Genomic DNA, 9,346 nt, shown 5'->3' with positions numbered 1-9,346 from the left:
AAGAACATCAAGTGGAGAAAAATATCACAATTCAACTAGCGTGTCATAACATAAAACGTTTTTGACACACAGCAGCTTTTAGTACCTAGAGTATAAGGTGTTTAACATGACCACACATTTATGATAGGCATTTAAGATGAGCCTTTGATGAAAGAAAGAATTCACACATTTGTAAAATGTGTTTCACAGCGTCTTATTAAAAGAAGGAATTCACACATTCATAATTGTTAAAAAAAAAAAAAAAGGCTAGCGAAACTTAAGTCATATGAAAATATTAGGCAATTCCTGATGTTCAAAAATAAATAAATTTAAAAAGTTAGTTGTTTTCTGTTGAGACACCAGCTTGATTAACGGAAATAATTTCAGCTATTGACATTTTACCGTTTACATTAACAGCATTAACTTATACCACTAGAGGGCAACAGAGTACAAACCCTACTGAGAGATTTTTAAATAAAAAAAATGCTTGTAATATATAATCGTAATAGCATTTACATGTGTAAAATTGTGCTCACTAATATTTGATTCATATTTGATTTTCTTAGCTGTGTGGGTAATGCCATTTGTGGCACAAATTTGACATTAAAAAGTTAATTTAAAGCAATTTCGATGGGTATACTTTAAGTTTCTTCAAGCTGCATTTGCAATATTTGTTGAAAACTAAAATATGCCTTTTTCATTCATTATATGACACACACACACACACACACACACACACACACACACAATATAACAGATTTTTGTAAATTAATTACTTTCAAGAAGTTCAATGAAATCTTGTGAAATACCAAATGACCCAAATGAAAAAGTTTGACAGGTGTTTTATTGAAGTTAATTTGTTAATATATCTAACACGGGTGTGACGTGTTTGTCGTGTATATGGTTCAAAATTATATATATATATATATATATATATATATTTAGGTTGCAAAAAAAAATGGATTCAATGCAGGGTTTAGTTTGAGTTTTAGCTTTTTGGTTGCATTCCTAGCAGTTTGCATTGAATGTTACTGGTGTGGCTACAGAAACTCATGGAATGTGTGCAGCCCAACTTAGAATTCTTTGCTCTAGCCGCCTCTGGTTTAACATATTTCGTTTAGTTAAAATGCATAAAAAAAAATTAGTGTAAAAAAAAAAAGCTCGCAGTAAAATGAGCTGGTTTTAAAGCAAACCTGTCATGTGATTTGACAGTTATAATTTAAGGTACAGTTCATCTCAACATGTCCAATCTTATGAAGGCATCGTTGGTGCAAACGTCAGATTCTATCCCGTCAGATAGAATGTTTCAGTCTGTCCCAGTCCTTTCTGTCTGACAGCTTTGCAGATGATCGTATATAAATAATAATCAAAGAAGACGCTGATGAAACCGTGTGATAGTGTCCAGAAACAAAGATGAGAACTATTTTGTCCTTGTTCTGAGGAGCTCCATTTCATTACACACATCATTTAGAATGTTCACAAAATGTGTCCCTATTGTGTATCCACTAAAGGGTTATTGAGTCTTTATGCAGCAAGTTGAAAATATACAAACATAACGCCTGTAAATGGGACAAGTTAAAATGTAATATCAGGGTGTAAATTCATAAAGACTTTTTTCTTCCCAGTTATCATCTAAGATTAAAACAAAGGTACTGATGTTGCCAGTACTCCACAAACTTATTTTGTGGTCTATCTATACATGATAAAAACTGATTCCAGGTGAGCGTGTTTCCCTGAGATACCTAACCCGTGTGTCCGTGCCCTGGAGCGCTGGCGCTGCTTTTCTTGCTAATCCTGGCCTTCAGGCCCTTAAGGCCGTACAGTCGACCTAAGTTGATGCCAAACTGAAGAGTCCTTCCGTCTTCCTGTCCAGGTGCTTCCTGAGCAGACTCCACCTGGTTATGTGAGGACACAGACTGTGCGTTGGAATGCGTGTGGAGGAAGGATGCCAAAGGTTTCGGGTAAGGCACATGGCTCTGCGACTGCCTGCTTCTTGCTTTGCTCTGTGCTGCTGGACCCTGCTGGGAGAGCGCACCCTGCTGGTGCTGGGAGGCCTTAGGTTGGTTTCGCTCAGTTGCACTGGTTTCCACCCTCACTGGAGTGAGTGGTCTGGAAGGAGATGAGGTGCTGTCTGGAACCTGTAAGCCGCTGTGAAGCACCCTATGTAAAGCCTGGTTCAGATAAGGATTTCTGCATGGATGAGATTGGGCAGCTGAGGAGGGCTGAGGCGGTCTGGGTGGCTTGTTTGAACAACTCTCCTGCTGGTGTTGATGATTTTGTTCAAGCCTTGATGGACTAGTCTGCAGAAAGAGGTATTGAAAAAAATAAAGATAACTACAAAAAGAACCCAGTAGAGCAGAAACCTGGAGAAGAAACAGCAGTAGAAATGATGTTTATTACAGTTTGGAGCTTACTGTTGACTGTCGCTTCCACGACAGTCTCTTCAACACCTACTCCCTTCTGCTTCTTGTTTTATAGAGACAGCATTGTGCAGCATGTTGCATTGCTTTTTATGTGTGCTACACCTACAGTGGTTTATTAAATGGAGTTTGACTGCATTAAGATGACTTTTACAGTCTGTAAATATAACATAATGCTAAAATACCCTTGGCCGTATGAGCATTGTCTTCTATATATAGATATATATATATATATATATATATATATATATATATATATATATATATATATATATATATATATATATAAAATGATACATTTGTTACTGACATTAATTATTAAGATCCAGTTTGTACATGGTCAATAAAGCCCCTCTGTCAATCAGTCATCAACAATATTTATATTTATGAGCTTTTGACAAGGGCAGCACGGTGGATTAGTGGTTAGCACTGTTGCCTCACAGCGAGAAGGTCATGAGTTCAGTTCCCACCTGTGGCCTTTCTGTGTGGAGTTGGCATGTTCTCCCCATGTTTGCGTGTGTTTCTTCCGGGTGCTCTTGTTTCCTCCCACATCCAAAGACATGCTGGTTAGGTGGATTGGAATCTTTAAATTGTCCATTGGTGTGCAAGTGGGCGTGACTGTGTTTGTTTGTCTGTTTGTGGCCCTGTGACAGACTGGCGTCCTGTCCTGGGTGTACCCTGCCTCGCGCTCTATGACTGCTGGGATAGGCTCCAGCTCCCCACGACCCTTAATTGGACTAAGTGGTTGAAGATGAGTGTGTGTGTGTGTGTGTGTGTGTGTGAGTGTGAGAGAGAGAGAGAGAGAGAGAGAGAGAGAGAGAGAGAGAGAGAGAGAGAGAGAGAGCTTTTGACAAAAGCAGAAGTTAGTGTTGAGTTAGCGGAAGTTAGCCTGCATGCTGACGTCCACGAAAGGTCTTGTAAGTCAGTCTAGAGGTGTTATTAGGTTACATAAACAGCATTTCTTGCTTGGGACTCCGACGAGGGCGGTCGCATCTCCTCCACTCTCCCTTATCTCTCTGCCTTTAACCTTCAAGTCCCTACTTCACCAGACTGTGAATTCCTCAAAACTATATTGGATTCTGGATCTATTGGACTACTATTGGATTAACCATGGAATTGATCAGCTGGTCTCTGAACACTATTGACACCATTTTTTCTACAAGAACGTCAGGACCGGGGGATCCTACCTGCCCAGATGGAACGTATCCTGCGGGCTATGTCCTCGACTCCTGGGGGTCTTGGCGTGTTGCATGCTTGGCACCTTTTTCCGTTGAGGACGTCGAGGATTTATTCATTTTTGGTCTCATGGCAGCAGGGCTAGTACTTTTTGGCTTATGTGCTGCCCTGATCTACCGGAAAATTGGCAAGACAGCGGCATCAAGAACCACGGGCCCTCACTTGTCCGTCATGATTAACGAGGTTGGCAAGGCAGTGCATTCTCAGACTGCGATGACTCTTGAACTCAGACACAAATTCGATGACACCTTGGAGCTGATGCGTGCCTTGCAGCTGAAGCTGAAGGTTTCGGAGGCCAGTGAATATTCTTAATTCATAATTAGGAATATTCTAAATTCATAATTGGGATTTGGCTGTTCAAGTGGAACTGTTAAAAGTGTTTTTCACTGCTCAGCTACAACACTCCAGGCTTATTTAGCCTCAAGGACAAATTGTCCACTGTTTACCTTCGGAGGAATTTATTCAGGCCTTGGTGAGATTATTCGGCTCCATTCTTATCTCAACCTACAAACACAATAAACTGACTTACACATGGACTGAAGCATGCTCCAGTTTTTCCCTTTCACCTCCCTTCCTGCCCCCCCTGCGGCAGGCCCCCGTTCTTCCCAAGCTGGCAGGCAGCGCGACTCCAGTTGCAGCGGCTACCACACACTCATATCGCCTCAATTTGGAAAATGGACTGTTTCAAGTTTAGTGCACATAAACAATGTCAAATGAATATGTGTTCTGATGTGTGCCATTATTACGGTAAACAAGTAATAATTGTGGATTAATTGCTGTTTGTCTGTGGAATGTGAGTGTGGCAATCTCATTGTTGTAATGACAATGATAATAAAGCTATCCATCCATCCATCCATCCATTTAGAGTTTTAGAAGTGTTTATTTCTCGCTAGCTTTAACATAATATATGAAAAAACGTTATATTTACACATAAACAAAACCGAGTTTGCAGCTAGCTACCAGCCTGTGACGTCACCAGGCTAACATCCACTAAATGTGTTGTAAATCACTTCTGTGGTGTTATTAGGTTCCAAAAACAGCAGTGTAATTTTTAGAAGTGTTCATTTCTTACTAGATTTTCCAGAAGGACAACCATCTCTGCAGCAATCCACCAATCAGGCCTGTATGGTAGAGCAGCAAGACAGATGCCACTCCTTAGTAAAAGGCACATGGCAGTTTGCTAAAAGGCATCTGAAGACCATGAGAAACAAAATTCTTTTGTCTGATGAGATAAAGACTGAACTCTTTGGTGTAACTGCCGGGTGTCATTTTTGGAGGAAAGCAGGCACCATCCCTACAGTGAAGCATGGTGGTGGCAGCATCATGCTGTGGGGATGTTTTTCAGCAGCAGGAACTGGGAGACTAGTCAAGATTGAGGGAAAAATGAATGCAACAATGTATAGAGACATCCTGGATGAAAACCTGCTCCAGAGCGCTCTTGACCTCAGACTGGGGAGACGGTTCATCTTTCAGCAGGACAATGACCCAAAGCACACAGCCAAGATATCAAAGGAGTAGCTTCAGGACAACTCTGTGAATGTCCTTGAGTGGTCCAGCCAGAGCCCAGACCTGAATCCAAGTGAAAATCTCTGGAGAGATCTGAAAATGGCTGTGGACCGACGCTCCCCATCCAACACTATGGAACTTGAGAGGTGCTGCAAACAGTAATGGACAAAACTGCCCAAAGATGGATGCACCAAGCTTGTGGCATCATATTCAAGAAGGCTTGAGGCTGTAATTGCTGCCAAAGTTACATCATCAAAGTACTGAGCAAAGGATGTGAATACTCATGTACATGAGATTTCTTTGCTCTTTATTATTAATAAATTTGCAAAAAAAAAAAATCATGTCATTATGGGGTGTTATGAGTACAATTTTGAGGGGGAAACAATGAATTTTCTCCATTTTCAAATAAGGCTGCAACATAACAAAATATGGAAAGAGGGAAGTGCTGTGAATACTTTCCAGATGCACTGTATACTCAGGAAAGTATGATAATCAATCATCTCGCAGATGAGATGAAATGACCCCCAAAAAAGATGGTGCCAAAATTGCATCTCAGATAGTTTATGGAAATCATTAAATTAACTTTGACCAAAGCTGGTAACAAGTTGTCAGAAAGATGTGTGCAAACATATCTTGGTGGAGATAAAAATCTGTATGTAGTTAGTCACTTTCTTGCAGTTCCTACCTTGTGTCCATCTGTATCTCTGACTGCATCATTCATTTGTGCACCACTGAGTGCTGCTTTAGTCGTCACTGTCTCGCCACCAGAAGACTTTCCGTCTGGTTTCTCTTGTGCAGAAACCAGATGGTCTTTAAGTTCATTGAGGGATGTCACCTTGAGGTCGAGGTCCGATTCTTCTACAGTCACTCCTTCATCCATCAGTGTCTCCACTGATAAGATGAGTGCGTTCTTTCTTGTTGGAGTTTGGCATTGGTCCCATTTGTCTTTATCTTCCGTCTCTGTAGCACCTTTATTCTCGGTCCCGTGATAGCATGCTCTGTTGGCCTCCACGCAACCTCTTCTCTCTGTCCCCACATTTGTTTTCGTCCACGTCACACCCACTTCCCTCCGTTTGTCTTCACTTGGGTGGTCCTCCTCCATTGTTGTCATGAAAAATGGAGCCTCTCGAGCAGATAAACATTGTGCGTCAGCTGAAACCACAACATGGTCATCTGTTGTCCGATTACTGTGGTAAAACACATTGTCAAAACCAGGAAAGGAATAAGACGACTCGCTACATTCGTAGTACTCATCCGAAGTGGTGGAGAGGGTGACGTCCTCTCTGGGTGACACATAACCTGCGCTGCCTTCAGGCGTGGGGAAATCTGGAGTACTGTATTGTGACTCTGGTGTAGTCATATGTGAATCAGATGTTGGCGTATGTAAAGATAATCTGTCAGGAGTTGGGGTGCGGGACAGCGGCGAGAAGGACCGCCGTTCTCTCTCAGTCATAGGAGAATGTGGCTGTTGCCTTTTGGTGGTTTGTTGGGGTTCTGGAACGGCACTGTACGGTTTATCCTGTGCGGTAATCTGCTCACTGTCTTTGCTATTGGTGGTCGACATGACGCTTGGAAGTTCGTGTTGACTCTGCACATACACGACGTCATGCGCATTGTGCGCTACAACATGGCCTTTTTGTGTGTTCGCAAAATCAGGACTGTGTTTTGTAGCTTCTAAAGTGTCCACACTCACTAATGAGCCTCTTCCCTCTGGATTTGGCTCACTGTATGATATTATTTGATGTTCAGCGTGCCTTTTGTGCTCTTCAGCCAACAAAAGCTTATTTTCTCTTTGAGGTGTTGCTGTCACCTCGGTTTCTGTCAGTCCTGGCTGTGTTGGCTTTGTTGTTGTCTTGGACTCTCTCTGTCTTGGAATTATCTCTTGAATATTTACAGTGTCTGCCTCTGCAGCATCATCAGAATCACTTGGTGTTTGTACTTTGTTTTTAGCAGTCAGCAGCTCTCTTCCAACGTGCTGTTCTTCTTGCAGATGAAACCTTTGTTCTGCAAGACCTCCTGTGTCATCCAAGTCTTTTTGTGCTTTGATCCCGCTCTCGTTCTGCTGTTCTGGGGTAGTCTCCGGTTCATTATCTGTTAGAGGTTCCGTCAATGGCCCTGTACTAGACAGGGTTCGAGGCCCCTGCATGACTTTGATCTCTGGCACATCTGAGCCATCACTGGTGTTCTTGTTCTTAAAAATAAGCTGGACTGTACGAGGTTTAGGGACGGGTGGAGTCGATGAAGAAGGAAGAGGATGTTCTTGTTGAGGTGTGACATGAGGATGAAGGGTTGTAGAGAAAGGGTTAATATGTGGAACTGAAGACGAGGTGGTGATGGAGGGCAGCGGTTCTATACTGGCAGTTGGGTCTGCTGTCGTGGAGGCGCCTGGATTGTTTCCAGAAACTACAGTGGAACTTTGAGAATGAGAGTTTGTGGTCATTGTTGAACTGCTTTGCTGCTGTGGGTGAAGACTGGGTAAGCCTGGATCCTGCAGCCCATTGTTAGTTTGTGCGTGATTTTCAGCCGTTTGAAGCGTTTTGGTTTGTGCAGCGTGTTTTGTGCTTGAATCCAGGAGAAGACCGTTTACATCAGGTCTCTCAGGAGTCGTGTGAGCGTTCAGGTGAGTTGCTGTGTTGTGACTTTCGTCTTTGTTGGTGGGTTTGTGTGGAAGTAGATTGTGCTCAGTGTTGAGTGTTGGTATTCTCTCCCCATCCTTAGCCAGGTCCAATAGAGATGTTGGTCCGGATGCATGTGATTTCTGCTCAGCTGATTTTGCATGAAGTACTTTTTGCATATCTTTAAGTGAAACAGTTAACTGTCGGGGCGTGGCGACCTCTGGCAGGGTCTCCTTAGGCACGTTGATTGGAGAGCTAAACCTGATTGCTTGGCTGGTTTGATACATCTCCGAGCGTTGCAGGTGGACCTGAGCTGGTCGGCTGGTATCTCGGACATTAATGAAGCCAATCACATCACTTGGAGGGTCAGGCTCTGGCCAGGTGGGCAGGTATGAGATCAAACATGCCTTCTCAAGATCAATCAATCCAGGATGGAGGGGAGGAGCCTCAATCTCGGCTTCTTTACTTGCCCTCCTCCCAGGCTTTTTCTTGGTTTCTGGCACCGCCTCTTTGGAACTATTGTGTTCAGTTGAATCAGTATGGCTACGATTGTTGGTGCTAACAGCAACAAGGGCATATTTGGGGTTATAGAGTTTTCTAGCAACAGCAGCAGACGGGGTGGGTACAGTGATGGGCTGTGGGAGGGGCTCTGGCTCAGGTTCAGGATCTGTGGCGACTTGCTGGAGATTAACAAAGCTGGAGGTCGTGTATAAGAAACGAAACAAACGGTCAAAGGCATCCACGGCTTGGCCTGTAACCACGGTGATGAGATGTCTGTCCAACCGTGATGACATCCAGGTGAAACTACAGAAAACATACAAAAACAAAAGTCACACTAAGTAAACATAAAACAAAAGTCACATTAAATTAAAAAAATGAGGTTTAGTAAATAAAGAAAAAAGTCTTACTAATTAAGAATACAAAACAAAATTCATACAAAAAAACAAAACAAAAGTCACATTAAATAAAAACAAGTCTCACTGAGTACAAATAAAAGTCTCACTAAATGAAAACAAAAGTCTCACTAAATCATAATAAAAATAAGTCACACTAGATAAAAAATAAATAAGTCACACTAAATCAAAATAAAAACAAAGGTCACATTAAATGATAAACACGAAAGTCTCAGTAAACAAAAAAATTCTGTCTTACTAAATAAAAAACAAAAGGCTCACAAAAAAAAACAAAATTCACTCTAAATAAACTTAAAACAAAAGTTAAAAACAAAAAACAAAAGCCTCACTAAATCCAAATAAAAATAAGTCTCACTAAATAAAAAATGAATAAAAGTCACACAAAATCAAAATAAAACAAAGTGCACACTAAATAACCCCCCCCCCCCCCCCCCACACACACACACATACAAATCTCACTGAATAAAAACAAAAGTCTCATGGAATTAAGATAAAAATCTCACTAAATAAAAACAAAAGTCCCACTAAATAAAAACATAAATAAAAGTTCTAGGACATAAAGTCTCACAAAGGTGAAACAGAAGTTTCACTAAATTAAAAACAAAAGTCTCTCACACACACACACAAAAATAAAAATTACATTTAAAAAGTTACATGTCATGTTAAAAACAAATAA

The 9,346-nt window shown here is 41.6% G+C and overlaps 1 protein-coding gene across 1 annotated transcript in view; it reads right to left on the bottom strand.

Moving 5' to 3' along the window:
- Positions 1-929: 929 nt before the first annotated feature.
- si:dkey-27o4.1 overlaps positions 930-9,346 on the bottom strand; it is a 60,299-nt gene continuing 51,882 nt past the window's right edge. The window contains exons 4-5 of the mRNA XM_034190373.1: positions 5,827-8,560; positions 930-2,279 (exon numbers count right to left, since the gene is read on the bottom strand). Coding sequence (XP_034046264.1) covers positions 1,722-2,279; positions 5,827-8,560 — 3,292 coding nt within the window. The 3' untranslated portion in view covers positions 930-1,721. The remainder of the gene's footprint in view (positions 2,280-5,826; positions 8,561-9,346) is intronic.

This window comes from Thalassophryne amazonica, chromosome 16 (genome assembly GCF_902500255.1).
Source record: "Thalassophryne amazonica chromosome 16, fThaAma1.1, whole genome shotgun sequence".
Classification (NCBI taxonomy): Eukaryota; Metazoa; Chordata; class Actinopteri; order Batrachoidiformes; family Batrachoididae; genus Thalassophryne; species Thalassophryne amazonica.
Note: the sequence above shows the minus strand (reverse complement) of the source record. Positions and strands in the feature narration are given on the sequence as shown.